This window comes from Tamandua tetradactyla, chromosome 15 (genome assembly GCF_023851605.1).
Source record: "Tamandua tetradactyla isolate mTamTet1 chromosome 15, mTamTet1.pri, whole genome shotgun sequence".
NCBI classification, from domain to species: domain Eukaryota; kingdom Metazoa; phylum Chordata; class Mammalia; order Pilosa; family Myrmecophagidae; genus Tamandua; species Tamandua tetradactyla.
This window is the reverse complement of record NC_135341.1, coordinates 35,863,497-35,882,875: the sequence shown is the minus strand read 5'-3', so window position 1 is coordinate 35,882,875 and position 19,379 is coordinate 35,863,497. Positions and strand designations below refer to the sequence as shown.

At 58.4% G+C, this 19,379-nt stretch overlaps 1 protein-coding gene across 5 annotated transcripts; it reads left to right on the top strand.

Moving 5' to 3' along the window:
• The first annotated feature begins 11 nt into the window (after window positions 1-11).
• Window positions 12-13,773, top strand: SLC38A3 (solute carrier family 38 member 3). Of its 5 annotated transcripts, none has more exons than XM_077129236.1 (17): window positions 17-107; window positions 2,308-2,395; window positions 7,407-7,549; window positions 7,653-7,734; window positions 7,902-8,017; window positions 8,553-8,626; window positions 8,710-8,802; window positions 8,908-8,989; window positions 10,037-10,119; window positions 10,200-10,258; window positions 10,402-10,566; window positions 10,641-10,720; window positions 10,995-11,095; window positions 11,326-11,450; window positions 11,540-11,684; window positions 12,695-12,798; window positions 12,887-13,773. In XM_077129236.1, exons 3-17 carry the CDS (start codon window positions 7,449-7,451, stop codon window positions 12,989-12,991), a joined length of 1,515 nt encoding a protein of 504 aa, XP_076985351.1. In that variant the 5' UTR covers window positions 17-107; window positions 2,308-2,395; window positions 7,407-7,448; the 3' UTR covers window positions 12,992-13,773. The 5 variants fall into 5 exon arrangements, with proteins under 5 accessions (XP_076985350.1, XP_076985351.1, XP_076985352.1 ...); XM_077129237.1 differs by lacking the exon at window positions 2,308-2,395 and adding an exon at window positions 6,244-6,323 and having other exon boundaries at window positions 32-107; XM_077129235.1 differs by lacking the exon at window positions 2,308-2,395 and having other exon boundaries at window positions 12-107.
• Window positions 13,774-19,379: the final 5,606 nt, after the last annotated feature.

Here is a 19,379-nt window from a genome sequence, read left to right as displayed (position 1 = left end):
GGGCGGGGCCGGGCGCCCTTCATCCCCCGCGGCGGCGGCTGCGGCTGCAGCCCTGCGTTCAGCCGCGAGCAGAGCGGACCGCCGCGAGTCCCCACCCGCGAGCCCAGGTACCGCTGGGGGCGCCGACCCACTGCCCCGGGGCCATCGGACGGCACGAACCCTACTGTGCACCCTCCAGTCGGTGGCCGGGCTCTGGGCAGCAGCCCTCGCCCGCCCCGGCTTGGACAGGCACCCCAGTCTGCGACGAGCCGGAGTCCCGCGCGCTCTGGCCCAGGTCTGGGAACGTGCCAGTCGGGACCCGGCTCCGGGCTTGAGCCGGGATCTGGGGTGGGACAGCTCGTCGCCTCGGGGCTTCTCGGCGGGGAGGGGCGGGACGACAGTTGGTCGGCGGCACACTAGTCTGGGGCCACAAGAACGCCTTGTTGGGGATGCGGGGCTGTACCCGATAGGCCCCCCAGGTCAGGACCCGTGGGGCGGGCTGGAGAGGGGCCCGGCGGGGCACCCAAGAGGGGCCTGAGGCCGACTTAGGAGCGCTGGCCCGACCGACGCCTGACAGGCAGAGCCGCCCGGCTGGCACGCGGGGAATCCGGGTATATTTATCCCGGCTGCGTTGGGCAGGGAATCGAGGACAGATCGGGCCGGGCTGCCTGAAGGGCCGTGGGGAACATGCTGGTCCCGGAGACCGTGCCATTTGCGGCGGGGCCAGCGGGCACGCGGGCGCAGGGCGCCACTGTACGCCCCTCCCCTCCCGGCAACCGGGAGGGGGAGGAAGAGCCGGCACCACTTGGGTGGAGGGAGGACAAGGACTTCATTTGCATGAGCCCGCCCCCGCCCTATGAGTCCCTCCGATTGGCCACAGAGAATGCGTGCGTTTGTTTACACCGGGGGAGGGGGAGGCCAGGAGTGAGGCCTGTGGGGATCCACTCCCCCCCACCCCCACGGTGACCTGAGTCACCGGGACAGATCTGAAGGGGGTTAAGTCAAAGGCCCTTGCACCCTAAAGGAGTATCGTGGGGGGACTTTTCCCCCACCCATGCCCATCTTTCCTTCAGCCTGCCAGATCTGTCCTACCTTTCAGGACTGCCTCCTGCCACTGTGTTGCCCCTGGAAGGGATGCTTCTCCTCTCCACCCCTTCCTCTTCAGTGCAGGGCCGGGGTGGGGGCTCTGTTCCTTGTGGGGAGGAAGCAGATCCCCTGGAGGCTCTCAGTCTGGGGCAAAGAAAGCTAGAGTGATCAGGAAACTGTTCCCTTTTGAAGTGGGGGCGTTGTAGCACAGCCAAAGTGGGCTTCCTGCAAGGACCAGTGGTGGGCGGGATCAAGGATGGATGAAGGCAGGTCAGCACATCTCTGCCAGGGCTGGAATGCCTGGAGTCAGGAATAGGAGTCTCTGACACCTTAAGATTGGGGACAGGGGAGTGTATGTCTCAGACGCCTTCTGGCCCCTGGGTCCCTTCACTGGTCTTAGGCCACCCTTTGTTGAGTGCCAGTTCTTTGGACCTACATCACAATCCTACAAACCGTACCCATCCAGGACTCCAGATGGCCAGATCACAAGAATTGGGTGCTCCCATTCTTGTACGTACTGCAGGTAGCCTGGGAGTCCTGGGAATATGGAGAAACTGAGGCACAACAGGGCAGCCTGGGTAGTTCATGGTCTCTGGGCTATGTTGGGGAAGGATGTGGAGCTGAAATGAGTGTTTCTGAAGTCTGAGCTGGGTGTAGGGACAGGCACACGGTTTGGGAGTGGACGGAAACGTTTTGGGGATGTGATAGGTCACAGGCAGGGGAAACGCATTCCCGCCATATATGTGAACAGAAAGCTGAGGTGGTATGTGCAGTCTGTGCCATGGTAGGATGGGAACCCTGAAGATGTTCTAGTGCAGACACGCCAGAGGCCAGTCCCCACTAGAAGCAGGTGAGACGAGCAAGGGGCTTACCAAGAGCCTTGAAACCTTTCATTTAACGATATTTAAATTGAGCCCTACTGTGTGCTCTCTGCATGTTCTGTCTGGTGGTGAAGGGTGGAGCTTTGACTCTGGATAGTAGGCCTTTGATTTTCTGAGGCTGGACAGGGGGGAGTTCTAGAGGATAGGGCAGGGCTTCTGGGGGCCAAAGGGAAGGACCAGCTGCTGGGGCAGGAGGGGCTTTCCGGCCGGTGGCCTGGGGTGGTTTGGTTTTGAATTTCCGCTCTGCAGGCTACGTCCTGTACACAGCCCCTCAGCCAGCACGTCTGCACACGTGCGTAGCTGCTGAGGACGGGGTCACCCCAAGTGGCCGTTATCTCCGCCTATCTTTCTCATTGTTCAGGTAGACAAGCCCGGGGTGCTGAACCAGAGGACTCTGAGCTTTACAGCCGGGCCTGGTCTTCTGGCCCTGGTGGACTCAACCCCACCTGGTGGGTGTCCCTGCACCCAGCTGCGGCGGGAGGTGGGGATCGGGGAGGCGTAATCTTCCCTTGTGGGGAGACGGGAATACAGGGGCAGCCTTCTCGTGGGGTCCTTCAGGGGCCTGCGTGGCCATCCCTGCAGTGCCCACTGGGCCCGCTGCCCCCTCGCCTGAGCCTTATGGCTCCCTCTCACCTTCTTGCTCCTTCTGGGACTCTCCCTGCTGGCCTTCTCTCTCTCGGCTGTCTGACTGTCTCTCTGTCTCTTTCTCCACCTGGCTATCTCTGGTTGGCCGTCTCTTTCTGTCTGTCTCTCACCCTTGCTGGTTGTTTCTCTCTCTCCCTCTGACTTTCTCTCTACCTATCTACATGTGATTTTCGTCTCTCTGTGTTTATCTCTATGTCCCTCTCTATTCGTCTGTGTTTCTCTGTCTGTGCCTGTTTCTCTGTCGGTCTGAATCAGTATGCATGGACACATCTAACTGATGTATGTGTTTTCTCTCCCTGTCTATCTCTTTTCCCTCCTTCTGCCTCTCTCTGCTTCTTCCTGACATTGGATGATGCTGCTCTTCTGGGCTGAACTTGTCTTTAGCCCCTATGGGGGTCTCCAGTGAGTCCCGAGCTGCCCCACGCCCCTGCTCCAGCTTTCTTTGGGGCCAGGAATCCGGCTGTCCAAATATTTGGCCGCCTCCAGGGGATTCCGGGTCAGCAGGGAAGAGGATGGGCTGGCTGGCGCGGGGTCTCCCCTGCCCTTGGGGGGGCCACAGACACGTGATGTCCTGTCCTTTGCCTGAGCTGGGCCTCAGGCTGCACGTCCCTCTCAGCAGGTTGGCAGTGGCGGTGGGAGGGGGCTGCTGCTGGCTCTGGCACAGTCTCAGGCTAAGAGGTTCTGGCCCCCAATAGGGGCAGCCTGACCAAGGAGGGTCCAGGACTGGGCAAGAGGGGAGGCCCGGGTGGCTGGGGCGAGGCCCAAATCTCAGCCTCTCATGGACATCTGGAAAATGTACCCTGCTATAGGGAAATTCACGCTCCAGTCCAAGCTGGGTCTCAGATCCTCCCGGATACCACTGGATGCCTGGAACACAGAGGCACATACCCCAGGTCATAGGGCCAGGAAACTGGTGGATAGGGGATTAGTGTGGCCAGTAAATACATTCTCTGGGCCATCTGCCTTTCTCCGGGTGGCGTGCTCCCTGCTGCATGCCACCCGCCGTCCCATCCTGGTGCTGGCCACACACTCAAGGTGGATGATGGGGGAGTAGTGGAACGGGGAGTAGGAGCTCCTGGGGTCAAAATCTGGAGCTGTGTGGGAGGGGGAGGGTCTCTTTTAGTCCCCTCCCTTCTGAACTCCCTTCTACAGGCTCTATCCCCAGACCCCTGACCTCAGCCATCAGGCCCCACCAATCCCCGTGACTGTGCCCTGAGTACACACAATGAAAATGTCTTGATTAAATCGGGTTTTATTAGATTTGGACTGATGTCCCAGGTGCCACTGCCTTCCCTTTGAGGCCTAGAAGGCAGGTGGGTCGAGGGGTAACTATCCAAATGGGTGCCAGGCTAGGAGGGAAACGGTGAGAATGGGCTGTGCTGAAACTGGGGGTGCCCCCCACCCATGAACTCCCCAAGATAACCACAGTGGACCCCCAAGTCAGATCAGCTGCCCCTCCCCTGAGACCTGGGCTGAGGTCAGGGTTGCCCAGGCACAGGAGGTCAGGGGGTCATGGCAGCAAGCTCCGCTGGGTCTGTGTTCCCACCAGCGCATGTGGCCACAGGACCAATGGAGGGACAGCGTGTGACCAGCCCACTGCTGCAGATCCATTTATATCCCTGATCATTGGGGAGGAGATCATGGCTCAGACCTGGGACAAAGAGGCGTGCTGACACAAACATTCACCCTGCAGTGGCCTGGATTCCTGGGCCTTGAAAACTTTAATTAGCCAAACCCAACACCTGCCAAGGTGTGCCTGACGAATTCTCACCCTGTGATGTCTGCGTGGGCAGGCGTCACCTGCTGCACCTTCCCTGTAGCTCCTGGTCCCTTTCTGGCTCTTATCTCCCAGCAGAACAAACAGGCTCCAGGGCAGTGACCGGGGCCATCGATTTACTGCTGGGTTCCATGCTGCTGCACCCATGACAGAAGCCATTCTGATGACCTTCCCTTCCCCCCACCCCCCACCCCAGGGTTGCAGTGATCCCTCTGACCTTTTGCCTGCTCCCTCTCTGGGCACCCGTGTGGGCCATTCTGGCTGTGAAGGGCTCAGAGATGCTTCTCACTCCATCCCTTGCTTCATCAAATCTCACGGGATCCTGGGAAGACAGGAGCATCCTGAGGTCCAGGGGAGAGTATCCCACCCATGGTCTCAGCACAGGGCAGGCCTATGCCCCGCCTCAGACTTAAGGTTTCCAGGCTTTCCTCACAGTGGATCAGATCTGCTGGCAGCTTTCCTTACGCAGGGCCCCTCCCCTGAGTCTATGGAGTCCCTGATACGAAGGAGCCTGGGAGGCGGTGGGCCTGAGGGTCCGGAGCAGTTGGTAATGAGCTGGCAACCTCAGGAAATCACTGGAGGCCTGCTTGCCAGGACGGAGCTAACCTCCACCCTGGCGCCCCAGCCCTAAGACACTCATTCCACCCTCACAATTGCCATCTACATTCATACCACACTTCAGGGCCTTTGCCCATGCTGTGTCCCCTCTGTCTGCCGTTCTCTATTCCGTTTCCGCACGTCGAGGGCTCCTACTGGAATTTCAGGACTGGCTCTATCACCACCACCACCCCCTCCAGGAAGCCTTCCTTGGCTCTTCCCTTTCCCCCTTTTCCTGAGTCCCAGCACTAGGTGGTTCACACTCAGTTGCAGCCGGAGCTATAGGGTGGAAGGTGTATTTGGGGGTCTTGTCCTTTCCAGACGGGAGACCCCTGGAAGAGGAGTATATCATCTCCACTCTCGGATCTCGGGCTAGCCCAAGACCCAGCAGTGACTGGTCACGAGTGAGTTACAGCCACCAGGCCCCGAAGGCCTCTGCCCAGGTCCTGCTGGGAGAATGGGGAACCTGGCACCAGGACGTCAGGCACCTCCCAGCAGCCCATGCCACGGGCTGTGGTCTCCCTGGAAGCAATGTGCTCGCTGCTAAGAAAGAATATTAAGGCAGAGAAGGGTACTTTGTCTGGACTGTCGACTAAGCACACTCCAAGGGCCTGTCTCAGCCTGCCTAGGGCAGGGGGCCAGGCAAGGGCAAGGGCAACCCCAGGTGAGTGCCAGCCTGACTGGAGACTGGGGTGCTGGCACCTCCACACCCAGGTGGGATTCTTGGAGGGGTGCTAATGGTGAGCCTTAGGGCAGAGGTGTGAAGATAGGTTGGCTTCAGGAGCCCTGCTCTGAAGGAAGAGAGCTGGAGAAGATATGTTAACGTTGTCATGGTCCTCAGTGCATGGGGCTGGAAGGAAAGGAGGGCTCAGACGAAGGTATCAGAGGAGGGAGAGGGTGCCAGGTGTGGGTCCCCAGGACCAAGACGCCTGGGGTCTGAACTCTGGCTTGGAGCTGGCTGGGGCAGTGCGTGTGTATACGCATGGAGTGACTCTGGTCAGTATTGTGTGGCTGCTGCCTAAGGACACCTGGGCCTGGAACAGTGTGGCCCAGCCTCGCCTACCTACCTTACATCTACCCACTGGTGCGAAGTTTGAGAACGCTGGTGCTCCAGATTCAAAAGCAGATCTGAGACCATTAGGGCTTGGAGTAGGACTGGGGGACACTGGGCAGGATTGAGGGCTCCCAGGAGGAGGGGACTCCATGGTCTCAGCCCCAGGCTCTGGCTGACCTGCCTGTCAGTGCTGCCCCCCTTACTAGTTTCCGCTCTCGCCTCAGCTCTCCTGCTGGGAGGCCCAGCCTTCAGGATGTCCTCACAGAGCCTGGAGCGCCATTTCCAGGCACCTTCTAGGCATGGGGTAGGCGGCATCTGACCCCAGTGATGGGAAAGGGATCAGTGAGTTGTTTGAGCAGCGTGTGTGTGCGTGTGTGCGCGTGCGTGTGTGTGTGTAGGGAGGCTAGGTGTTGCGGCCAGTTTCTTTGAGACCCAGCAGAGCCATGCCCTGAGAGCAGAGAAGGGGAGACTGATTGTGTGATCCAGGCCCCTCTCTAGCTAGTCAAGACCCTGACCTCCTTGCCTGGGGCCCCAGGAAATCGGGGGTCTGCTCAGTGGGTCCACTCCTAGAAGGTACGGGTCTCCTGGCCGGGGAGGAGATCCTGGTAGGAGGACATGGCCCTGAGGCCAGAGCTGTGGGGAGGATGAGGCCCATATGGCCCAGAGAACTGGGCCCTGGAACATCCATTTCCTGGAAGGTTCCCCAAGGGTATTTCACAGCCAGGCAGGAAGGGCCCAGGTGTCCAGTCACCCGCACCACCTCAGGCCTCCTGGCTCCGGGGGGGGGGGTGGCCTCTGCGCCTGCCGTTCCCAGCGCCAGCTCTCAGCCCACAGAGGGCCCTTTGTTCTGGCTGCCAGCAGTGCCCGCCGGGCGTCTGGGAACGGGGCCCGCAGCCCTCACCCTCTCCCGAGGCCCCTAGCCATCGGACAGTGCCATTTTAGGTTGGCTGGGAGGCCCCTGGCCAGTGCGGGAAACTGTCTCCCAGTACTAATGGCAGCGAGGGGAAGCCAGCCCAAGGCCCACCTTGAGTGAGGCCTGGGAGTCTTGAGACTCAGCATCCAGGGGTCCTGGCACCACTGAGCTCTGATCTTACTGTCCCCATCTGTGAGGTCAGGGTCAGCTGAATGACCTGACACCCCCAAGGGCCTGCTTGGGCTGGTATGGGGAGGCTGGTACTGGCTGAGGTGTCCAGCCACGATGGCCTGGGGGACCCAGGTGTCGATGCTTCCCGAGGCAGTTTCCAGGAAAGCAGCCAGCAGGGCTGCGTGTTCAGGTATGTTATGAGTGATCCTCTCGGAGGTGTGCTATGGCTGTAAGCTTTTCGTGGGAGGTTTGGGAAGTGGGCCCGAGGAGGGCTGGGAACCAGAGGGGTTGTCTACCCTGCAGACCCCTGACTGTGTTGGTGTGAGAGCCCACGCTGACTGAGCTATGGAGGCGCCTCTGCAGACAGAGATGGTGGAGCTAGTGCCCAATGGCAAACACTTGGAGGGGCTGCTCCCAGCTGCCACCCCCATTGTGGGCAACAAGAGGTAAGCAGAGGAACCCAGCTGAGACTCAGGTTGGGGCAGAGCAGGGTAAGGGTACAGAGCCAGGGGCTGGAGCTGAGCTGATTGCCCCGGCCTGTGCCTGCAGGGTTGAGGGCCCCAGACCAAGCTGCGTTGAGGGCGAGGGCTTCCTACAGAAAAGCCCCAGCAAGGAGCCACACTTCACTGACGTGAGCTGGAACAGCCCCGGGGGGCTTGGGGACACTGTTGGGAGCTTGGGTGCAGAGGTGCCCTGGGGAGGTGAGAGGAGGCCCAGGAACAGTGTGGGGAGAGCTCCCCATGCCCCCATGCCTTGCTGACTTCCCCATCCCTCCCTGTCCCACTCTGGTGCCTGCAGTTCGAGGGGAAGACGTCGTTTGGGATGTCAGTGTTCAACCTCAGCAATGCCATCATGGGCAGTGGTATCCTGGGGCTCGCTTACGCCATGGCCAATACGGGTGTCATCCTTTTCCTGTAAGTGCTCTCAAGGAATCTTCTGGAATCTTCTTGGGGGCAGGGAGCCCTAAGCAAGCCACCAACCATGACCTCACAGGACCTGCCAACTCACATTCCCAGGCCCAGGCTGCAGTGGGTGGGCATTTCTTACACTCAACCCAAACCTCAGCTAAGAAAACAGCCAAGACCAGACAAATATGCCAAGTAAACCTGCTGAGGTCACGATGCCAGGCCAGCCTTACAAGCCTGAGTCTGTCCTTCCTCCTCATCCACACATGATGGCTCAACTCCCGCGGCCAGGCCACGTGTAGGGCACACATGTCCTTCACGTGGGGTCTCTGCCATGCATCCTGCATGGAAAATGGGTTTATGCCAAGGACTCAGGAGGAGGAGGTGCTCAAAAGGCCCCTTCTGGGTTGCTCCCTGCCCCTGGGGCCTGTCGAGGCTGCATCTGCATCTGTTGGGGGTCCAGACCCACAGGGTCACAGACTCCACATGCCCAGGCCTCCCGAAGCCCACTGCCCTTCGATGACCTCTTGCCCATCCCCTCCAGGTTCCTGTTGACGGCCGTCGCCCTGCTCTCCAGCTACTCCATCCACCTGCTGCTTAAGTCCTCAGGGATTGTGGGTAAGCCTCAAATTGGGCCTGCAGTGGGGGGAGATTGGGGCTGGGGGCTGTGCCCTGACAGTTCTGACCTCCTGCCCCGGCAGGCATTCGTGCCTATGAGCAGCTGGGCTACCGTGCCTTTGGGACCCCAGGGAAGCTGGCAGCAGCCCTGGCCATTACACTGCAGAACATTGGAGGTGAGGCCGGTGGGCAGGTGGTGGGTAGGTGGTGGGGTGAGTGGACAAGTCCACAGGTTGGCTGGCTCAGCTGACCCCAGGACCTGCCCACCCCTCTCCCTCCAGCCATGTCCAGCTACCTGTACATCATCAAGTCGGAGCTACCCCTTGTCATACAGACCTTCCTGAACCTGGAGGACAAAACCTCGTGAGCCCTGGGGCAGGGCAGGGCGGGTGAGGGCAGGAGGCTTGTCCACCCCACCATACTCACCCACTGGCCTTGGGGGCCCAGGCTGGGCTGGTGGGAGAGATGTGACAGAGCAGACAAGTGAGTAGTAGAGGGGGCAGAGAGCTGCCAGCTGAGCCAACGTACATTGATGAAATACCTAGGGGAGTCCCCAGGGCAGGAAGGACAGGTGGGGTGGGGGCAGGGTGGGATGAGGCGGGGAAGCTGGGCCCTGCCTGGCTCTGCACCCAGCCTCTCAGCATGAGTGGCTAAGGCTAAGCTCTCATAGCTCTAAGCTCCTGCTATTCCTGACTGTGGCTGGGGGTTACCCACCCCCAACACACTAAGAGATTAAGCCCAGGGTGTCCCAGTTGCCTGTTGCTTTAGACAGCACTGACTGGGCACCAAACATGTTTAGTGGGTGCAGAGAGAGAGGAGCCCACCAAGCCCTGCCCTTGACCACAAGCAGAGGGGCTGTGAGGCTGAGGGCAGCTCCTGGAGGAGGGAAGGGGGCCAGGATTCTGCCCCCCGCCCAGGGCCATGGGGGGCCTTCCCCAAGTCATAAGCCTGTGGGTGTGGCCTTGAAGCGTGATCTCATCCCTTTTCTCCCTGCGCTCTGTGTCTGTTCTTGAGTGAGACAGAGCCCTGCACGATGCATATTCCAGGAGGGGCCATCAGGAACAATGCCCTGCTCCAGAGCCGGTTCCTTTCATCCCCCCACCCCCCTCGGGCCACTGCCTGGGGATGGTGGGCCCAGACCTGTGTGTCTGAGAACAACAACAGTGACTATGATTGTGACAGTTTCCAGGCCCCACTGTGGGCCAGGCCGCGCCTTGGTCCTCATGACACCCGGGAGTAGGGTGCTGAGATTGTGCCCAGATTGCAGAAGGGGAAAGGAGACTCAGAGCTGTGGACAAGTATTTTTCAGAGGTCACTCAAGGGCACCACTGGTGAGCACAACTGGGGAGACAGGTAGTTATCCCAGGTGCAGTGGGCTCTGACCTGTGCTCCCCACTTCCTTCTCCACAGGGACTGGTACATGAATGGGAACTACCTGGTGACCCTGGTCTCCGTCACCGTCATTCTGCCCCTGGCACTGATGCGGCAGCTTGGTGAGCACGGAGGAGTCAGGGCCCAGAGGAGAGAAGCATGGGAGGGGCCCCCAGTCTCACAGCCCCCCTCCACTTTGCAGGCTACCTGGGCTACTCCAGCGGCTTCTCTCTCAGCTGCATGGTGTTCTTCCTGATTGCAGTGAGTCATCCTCTGGGGCAGGGGGAGGAGAGGGCAGGTCTCTCTGGAGTCAGAGGACAGCCCCCCAGCCTGGATCTAGAGGTGACCACATGGCCGTTCCCCAGGCGGCCAAGCCGGGCTCTGACACCCCCATCCCCATCCAGGTCATCTACAAGAAGTTCCAAGTGCCCTGCCCGCTGCTGCCCAACTTCGCTAACAGCACGGGCAACTCCAGCCACGTGGAGGGCATCAAGGAGGAGGCGCAGCTGCAGGTGGAAGCGGAGGGTGCAGCCTTCTGCACGCTGAGCTACTTCACACTCAACACACAGGTACAGATGGGCACAGGTGCCCTGGGAGGTGGGGGGGGGGTGGCGCGCCCTGATGCAGAACTCGTGGCCCGCAGACGGCGTACACCATCCCCATCATGGCCTTCGCCTTCGTCTGCCACCCCGAGGTGCTGCCCATCTACACAGAGCTCAAGGAGTAGGTGTCCGAGGCTGGGGGAGGGGTGGAGGCGGCCTTGAGCCGGCTTGGAGAGTGCGGATGTAGTCCTGAGGGAGTGGGGAGCAGGGGGGTGCCGGGAGCCAAATCGTTTTATCAATGACTTCACTGACTGCCCTAGAGGGAGGTTCCCTCAGGTGTCGGGTAGGTGAGGGTGCGGTGCCAGGGAAACCCCAGGCCCATGGGGGTCTCCCAGTATGGCCCAGCTTGGCACCAGCTCCACCCCCTCCCACCCCCACCTGCCACTGCCCCCTAGCCCCTCAAAGCAGAAGATGCAACACATCTCCAACCTGTCCATCGCCGTCATGTACGTCATGTACTTCCTGGCCGCCCTCTTCGGCTACCTCACCTTCTACGGTACGGCTGGGCCCGTGGGGGCAGAGGCAGAGGCCAGGCTGGGGGGCAGGGGGCTGGCCAGCAGCCGCGGCGCCCCGCAGGCTTTAGGTGCTCATTAGGTGTGTGGCCTGACTGCCCTGCAGCCGGGAGGTGAGTCCGAGTGCCACCCCCCACAGTGTCAGGGTTGGCTGGCAGCTCAGAGCCCAACCCCCTCCCAGGCTGCCCACTGACCCCCTCCCTGCCTGCCACAGGTGCGGTGGAGTCGGAGCTGCTGCACACCTACAGCGAGGTGGGCTCGTCTGACGTGCTGATCCTGTGCGTGCGCGTGGCGGTGCTGACGGCCGTCACGCTCACGGTGCCGATTGTTCTGTTCCCGGTGAGCTGCGGGGCAGGGGAGCAGTCCGATGGGATGAGGCCAGTGGGGCTGCCAGGCTGATGCCACCACCTCCCTATCCCAACCCCCAGGTGCGCCGCGCCATCCAGCAGATGCTGTTTCAGAACCAGGAGTTCAGCTGGCTGCGGCACACGCTCATTGCTGTGGGCCTGCTCACTTGTATCAACCTGCTGGTCATCTTTGCCCCCAACATCCTGGGCATCTTCGGGGTCATTGGTAAGGGTCTGGCTCTGCTATATGTGGAGGGTGGTCATTGCCCCAGATCATTTCTCTTCTGCAAATCCTGACAGTTTCCTAGCTCGCACCCTTAATTTAAGTGATGGCTGCTGTGTGCACAGCTTGGCCTTTTGTCTGGGTTTTTGTCCTTCAGATTATACTAACCCCTTCGGAAGGCTCAGAACCTTCAGGGTCAGGGCCTTGACTAGCCCCTGCTGGGAGATGAAGTGGAGCCCAGGGGTCAGGGGCTAGTTCAGGCCCTGTCCAGGGGCCTCCACACAGGATGTCATTAGGTCTTGACCCCATTTCACATATTGGGGAACTGAGGCTCTGGGTTATTAAAGGAGCAGTCTGGCCACATAGTTGGTAAGTGTGGGAGACTAGATTCAGACCCCAAAGCATCAGACTCTGGGTTTGGTGCTCTGTCCACTATCCTATTACAGTCGGGGCTCTGAGCTGGAAGATAAGATGATTATGAAACATCTTTGCAGTGACCCAGCATAAGGGACTGATTCTCTAACCCAGCTAAGCAGGGACCAATATACAGACTAGGGGCTGAGTATCATGGATATCATGGCCAGGAATCTTGTTCTATGTGTGCAAAATCCAACTTAAAATGAATTGAACAGAAAGGAATGTATTGGCTAAAATAATGAAAAAGGCTTAAGGAATAGCTGTATCCAGGAACCTAAACAATATCAAGCCTCTGTCTCTCTCTATCTCTTGGCTTTGATTTCCTCTTTTCTAGTTTCATTCATTGATAGGTTCTTCTCCTAATACCTACAGCACCAGCTTTCCATTCTTGTGGCTAGAGAATAAACAGAGGGGCTGGGATGGGGGTAGATGGTGGTGCCTCAGAATCAACCAGAGATAGGAACTACTCTCCTATGCTCTGGGAGCATAATGAGATTCCTCCAACAAGTCATGATTGATCTCATGAAGAGTCCATCCCCAGACCTTAGCCAATAGGTGGACATTAACTGGTAGAACCCATGCCTTGTTCTTTGTAGGTGCCACATCTGCCCCGTGCCTCATCTTCATCTTTCCTGCCATCTTCTACTTCCGTATCGTGCCCACTGAGAAGGAACCAGTACGGTCTACCCCCAAAATCCTGGTGCGAGGGGCCTAGAAGTTGGTGGGTTGGTGTGGGGCTGAGGGGGCTGCTCTGACCGCAGACCTGACCCTGACCTCTGACCCCCTAGGCCCTCTGCTTCGCCACGCTTGGCTTCTTGCTGATGACCATGAGTTTGAGCTTCATCATCATTGACTGGGTCTCGGGGACCGGCCAGCCCAGAGGAAGCCACTAGGGTACCCCCAACCCTGCCTTGCCTACTTGTCTTAGCATCCCTGCCCAGACTGGCCAGCCCCTGCTCCCATTCGGTGGCCAGTCAAGGGGCAGGATAAGGATGTGGCTAACGCTATGGCATTTGGCCCTGCCCTGTGCCCTCTGTGGAAGGTCTTTTGTTAAAGAGCCAGAACCAAGCCCTTGGGCCCACTCTGCTGGGCTCTGAAGCTGCAGGGGCATCCTGAGCTAAGGCGTGGAGCACAGCTGCTCCCCCTGCCCCTTTTTATCACCTCAGATCCTGCCCAAGCCCCTCATCCTGTCTTGCACAGATGCAAACACACCAAGGGCCAGGAGCTATCTCCTGAGGTCAGCCTGTGGGGGCACTCAGAGCCGCATCTTCCTCAGTCCTCTTGTCTTCCTTCCTTATGTCCCCCAGGCCCCTTTCAGACACTGGGGTTCAGGCCCTTGGACACCCATGTCCCCTTCTCCCATCCCCTCCACCAGGAGGAGACCTTCCACCTCACAGCTGGAGCCAGCAGGATCTGCTGAGGGTGGGGCTGGTGTGGGCTCCCCAAAGGGATCCCTCACTCATACCTTCAACAGTCCTGGGGAGGCTGGGACTCCCCCACTCCCCACCCCACCCCCAGCCCGAGCCCTGGGCCAGAGTTCACATTCCACTGCAGGGAGAAGGGCGAAGTTGGGGCCCAGAATGTCTCTGCACCTGGAGGCCAAAGACCCCAGTGGCCAGCCTAGGGTGGGGGTGGAGAGGCTGGCAGCCCCCTTTTATAAATATTATACATAAGACCAGCTGTGTTTTATATTCTTGGGCACCAGAACTCCTGGGTCCCGGTAGGTAGGGTGGGAGCCTGGGCCTGGCTGGTGATGGAGGCCCCCCTGTCTCCTCCCCTGGGATGGGAGTGGGGACAGGGTGAGTCCCCCACCTCATTCCAACCCCTGCCTCCCAAACCAACCAGTGATACTCAGACCCAGCTTTGGGCCTGGGCCAAGCTCAGCACAGACCTGCTTTCTCACGGGTGAGGTGGGGAAGAATTAATGAGGCCCCAGGAAGTGGGACAGAGAGAGGCCTCCGGAAGGAGGCAACGTGAGGTGCATCTCCAGCAGCTTCAGGGAGGATCTGAGCCGGGGGCAGCACAACCCTGCGGAAGCCCCGGGAGAGGCCCCCATTCTCCCCTCTCCCCTGCTCCCAGGCTGCTGTCACTCTCTGTCAAACGCAGGGTCCTGTGGCCTGTTGGGCTGATCTTTTTATTAATAGTAAAATCCACTGTGAATAAAGGTGGGTTAATGAGTCCCTCTGTAGGGGGCCCGGGCTGCAGGGCAGGAGGTGGGAAGGAGGCAGCCCCAGGTGCCTGGTCGTGGTGGGACTGGGAAGCTGCCCACTGCCTCTGGCAGCTCTGAATCAGCCGGGGCCCAGCGGGATGGGGCTGCCCAGGCCCTGGCACCAAATCCTCATTAGGAGAGACCCTACACCCGGCCAGGCGGCCAGGCCGCCAGGGAAAGGGCAACAGGAAAAATCCAGTTTGAGCTTGCAAGGCAGCTGCCAGCTCGGGAAACCCCTGAAGAAAGAAATTCCTCAAGCCAGTAGCTGCTAGGCCCACGGCAGTGCCAGCTGGGCAGATGGGGGCTTCCTGAGTCTCATTCCCATCAACCCCAAATGCCTGACTCCAGCCTGGAGACTCACAGAAGAGCCCCGTGGCCCCAGGAAACAGCCTGGACATTGGCCTGGAGGTGGCTTTGGCCCAAGGTGCCCTGGCATGAGGGGCTGCCCACTGGGGTTCTCTGGCTTCTTCCCCATCAGATGGGTCACAGTCCTGCCTGGGTCTCTTGGCTCCTAGAGGGTGGGGACCAGGAAAGGGCAGATTCCATCCTGTGAGCAGACCCTGGGGGCTTCTTTTGTACTTTCCATCCAAGGAAGACTGCAGGTCAGAGCAGCAGGAGGACTGTCTGGGGCTTCGTAAGGTGTCAGACCTGGCCTCAAGCCTCTTGAACCAGCTGGGGTTGGGGTCAGACCCCAGCCCCAAGAGGCCATCTCTGCCTGCCCAGCCGGGCTTTCTACAGCTACACTGGTGGGTAGAAGGCTCCCGGAGTCAGGAGTCAAGCAATTTAGCTGATAACATACAATCCAAAAGTCAAATGCCCACATGACTGATTGAAAATAAGTATCCCTCATCCCTAAGTGTCAAACTCCAGCCACTCGGTCTCCAGGAGAATGGGTCTGCAGGCCTTCGGGAATCAAACATTTTTGCATGTTTTGCACAATTTCCCAGGTTTTCCCCTTCTCTTTTGCTTTTTAAAAACTGCTTTGAGGGGGTGCAAGGGTAACTCAGTAGTAGGAATTCTCACCTGCCATGCGGGAGACCCGGGTTTGATTCCCAGTCCATGTACTCCCCCACCCCCCAAACAACAACCACAACAACAAATAAGCAAAGTTAACAAACAAAAACAAAAACTCAACAAATGATGCTGCAATAATGGGATACTCACATGGAAAAAGAATGAAATGGGACCCCACCATACAGCATTAAAAAAAAAAAATTGCTCTGCCTGAAATTTTTACAAGCTAGAGCAGCCAGAAAGTCCAACACAAATGTCTTCTACATTTGCTTTCTTGTTTTTCTTATGACTGCTTGTTATAGAAAAATAAGATAATATGGATCAGGATAAGGGGCAAAAGCCTGGCCTGGTCTCCCCGCCCAGGAGTGGCCCCTGCCTGCTCCCTCCTTACACATGTGCACAGGCAAATGCCCATCAACTGAAATAGGAGTCACTCATTCAATCAGTATTTACTGGGATTTCTTATGTGCCAGGCACTCTTCTAGCAGCTGTAACTACAGCGGGGAACAGAGTGAAGACGTCTACCTCCCTTTAACTTACATTCTAAGTGTGGGATCAAACCAGAAACACTAAACCTACTCACTTAGTCATGTCATTTATTAGATGCTCAGTGCTTGGAGGGTAAAAAAGGGCAGGGTAAAGGGAGTGAAGAACATGAGGGCAGGGGGTGAAGAGGCGGGTCAGGGTGGCCCTGGCCACGGAGAAAATTCTATCAGAGATTTGGAGAGGGAGAGACCCCCATGGGTGTCTGCAGTGGGACTTGAACATTCTCGCCAGAGGACTTGCCGGTGGAAAGGCCTGAGGCAGCCTACACGTAGCAAGCAAAAGAAGCAGCGAGCAGGCCAGTGTGGCTGGAGCCAAGTGAGGGAGAAGAGGATAGGAGGGAGAAGTGGGGGCTAACGGAGGGGACAGATGTCATGGGACTTTGTGAGCCACTATAGGACTTTGGATTATTCCCTGGGTGAGATGAAAGCCAATGCTTGGTCCTGGAAAGAGGAGGCAGGATCTGATGCAGCAGCAACTCTTAAGTTTTAAATGGATTATTCTGGCTGCTGCATTGAGACTAGACTTTGAGATGGGAGAATGACAGGCCCAGGGCGACAAAGGGCTAATGCAGTCGTTCTGGACAAACATACTGGGAGGCAGAGGGGAGGCGGTGAGACGCTGGGTTTATTTTGAAGGTGGAGGTGGCAGGGTATAGGAAAGGGGTGGAGAGGAGCGAGGGGTATCTAGCCTGAGCAGTGAGCTAGCTAAGGAAGGCTGGGGGAGGAGTAGGTTTAGGAGGGGGTTAGTTTTGCCCATGAAGAGTTTGAGACACTGACTGGACATCCAAGTAGAGATGGAAAGCCAACCACTGGGTGTGTGACTCGGGAGCGTGTGAGAGAGGCCAGCACTGGAGGCTTGGATCTGGGAGGCAAAATGAGTGGATGCTATTTCAGCCATGGTCCTGGAGGAGATGGGGTTGGTGAGAATAGACAGAGGTGGTGGTCAAGACTGAGCCCAGGAACACTCCACTGTTAGGGGGTGGGAGAGACAAGGCAGAACCAGGAAAAGCAACAAGAAGGTGGGAGGGAAACCAGGAGAATGTGGGTAACTGGGAGGTAAGAGGAGCAAGCATCAAATGCCACAGAGGAAGTTAAGGGCGAAAAACTGACGGGTGGATTCCAGGAGGCCGGCTGCTAGGAACCCTGACCAGGGCAATTTCACGGAGGCACGTAGAAAGCGCGACTGGAGTGTGTAGAAGAGACAGTGGGCAACCGGAACTGGAAAAAGCAAGTACAGGCAACTATTGTGAAGGGAGAGGGGCAAGGGAGTGATAATGGCCATAGAGGTTTTTAGGGCAAACTGGGGAGAAGAGAGGCAAGTGAGAGTAAGAGATTGGAAGAAGCTAATAGAACGGTGGTTTAGAGGGAAGAGAAGGACTTCTGAGGTTAGGGACCCTGAGGAAATGAGTTGGAAGACAGTAAGTGGAGGTTGGACAGGGGGCCTGGACATCAGGGAGGTGTTGAGTGTGGTCACTGACTGGCCTGGGCAGGGCTGGTGGCTGAGGACACTGTGTGTTCAGGATCCAGCCAGGGGCAGTAAGGCGTGGAGGCCCAGGAGACTGGTCCAAGCATATGCTCTGACCCTAGTTTAAAGTCACCCAGCAACTGACTAACTTTCTCTCTAACAACTTGAAGCAGTATTTATTGACTAAAAGTTGCTTAAAGAGGAAAAATAGCAAAAGGACCCTGGAAGAAAATCTGAGAGAACAAAATTGCTTTCAACATGACACAAGGCTGAACACAAGGCCTGCAAAACCACCGTGCACAGTGGGACCTGCACGGGATTAGCCGGGAATGTAATCCCAGAGAGCCGTGGGAAGCAGCCTCTGCTGCTCCCTGGTGGCCAATGGCCAGAGCCTGAGCCGCAGGGTTTGGGGTGAGGCTGAGTGACTGGGATGGTCAGTGGATAACCAGGCTTCCTGGCTGCTGCTTGGGAGGAGAGTAGGAAGGAGTGGAGAGAGGTCAGCAGGGCTCAGACACCGAGCATCCTGGGCTGTGCTGCCAATCTGGTCCCCACTTATAGGGCCCACAGCTAGGCCCAAGCCCTCCCCCATCTGCCTGAGCTTGGAAGCGTGTCTGGAATGGAGGGAGGAGCCAACCCTCCAGACCCACCCTCTGGATCAATATTCTGAAAGCCCTGCTAAATATTACCTAGCCCCTCTCCCTATCCTGCCAGTCTTTAGGATCAAACCCAGCTGGGCATCTAGAACCTCTACCTCTTCCTCAACTAGTTGCCAGGAATGGGCACAGAGCCGTGGCCCTCAGAGAGCAGGCAAGGTGGCCACGGGGAGTGGGGGGTAGGGGTGGGTCGCCCAAATTAACACTTAACTTTCCTTATGAAGAGGGGCAGAGGCGTGTCCTGAAAGGGCAGGCTCAGCAGAGGGAACAGCAGAAGCAAAGAGACTCCAGGGCAGAAGGAAGCAAAAAGACGAGTGTGTGGTGGGTTCTGAGGGTGGGCCGAGGTCGCCCACGGCAGGGCGGGGGCCTAACGGGCTAAGGGCTGGCACGGCGCTAGGGCAATGGGGGCCCACTAAGGTCTCCGAGCAGGAGAGGACGCTTCCGCCTCATAGGGAGATGTCCTCGATGGCCCAAGAAAGGCAGGCCGGCGGAGGAGGGGGCCAGGGCCAGAGGCAGGACGAGGTGGGGAAGCAGGCGCGATGGGAGTAAGCCCGACTGGAAGCAAGTGGACGAGGAGGTGACTGCGGAGAGGTAGGAGAACCAAACCGGCCTAGATATCCGCGATGCACCCACAGCCCACCAGGAGGCGTCGCTGCCACGCGAGGCTGGATTCCGGCCTCCCGCGGCCACCAAAGAGCCCTTGCTCCGGCCTAGAGAGGCCCCGGAAGAGGCGGGTTAGCGCGCTCCGAGGCAGCTTCCGGCTTCGGCCTGGCAGAGGCGGCGGGGGAGTGAGGAGGACCCTGTGGGAGGGCTGGCGTGCTAGGTTTTGGTGAGAGCAAGTCGGAAAACTGAGTTGTGCGAAGCAGCTGCCTTGGGCAATGACCAAGAACGAGCGGAGCTGGGAGGAGTACAGGGCAGGGGACCAAGGCGGAAAGACGGGTCGGTGGTCTTCCGGGCTGCACCCTGCGCGCACACTCCTGGCGCCAGGCCTGGACCTCTCCACCTTTTCCCCGTTGTAATACAGTTTTCGGGTCCGGGTGGGCAGGCCCTGACTGAGGGGCAGAGCAAGGAAGGCTGTCTAGAGAAGTGGGAAGGGTACTCCAGGAGAGGTGCACAGGGATGGGAGTGTCTGTCGGGAGCCCGTTAGACAGTTTCTCTTTACTATTTGCAGAAGGGGCTAAATCTGCTGGGGACCCTGAAGGGGAGCCAAATCTTTCCCATGGAAGCAAAAGTTCTGCCCAGTTAAATGTCCTGTCTGTCCCCTCCTCCCCTGTGCTCCCCTCTCCCAGGGGACATGAAACAGCCCTGTCCCTATAGGCCTTTTAAATTTTATTTTATTTTTAAAGCAGTTTTATTGAGGTATGTTCCCATACCATATAATCCACCCAAAGTGTA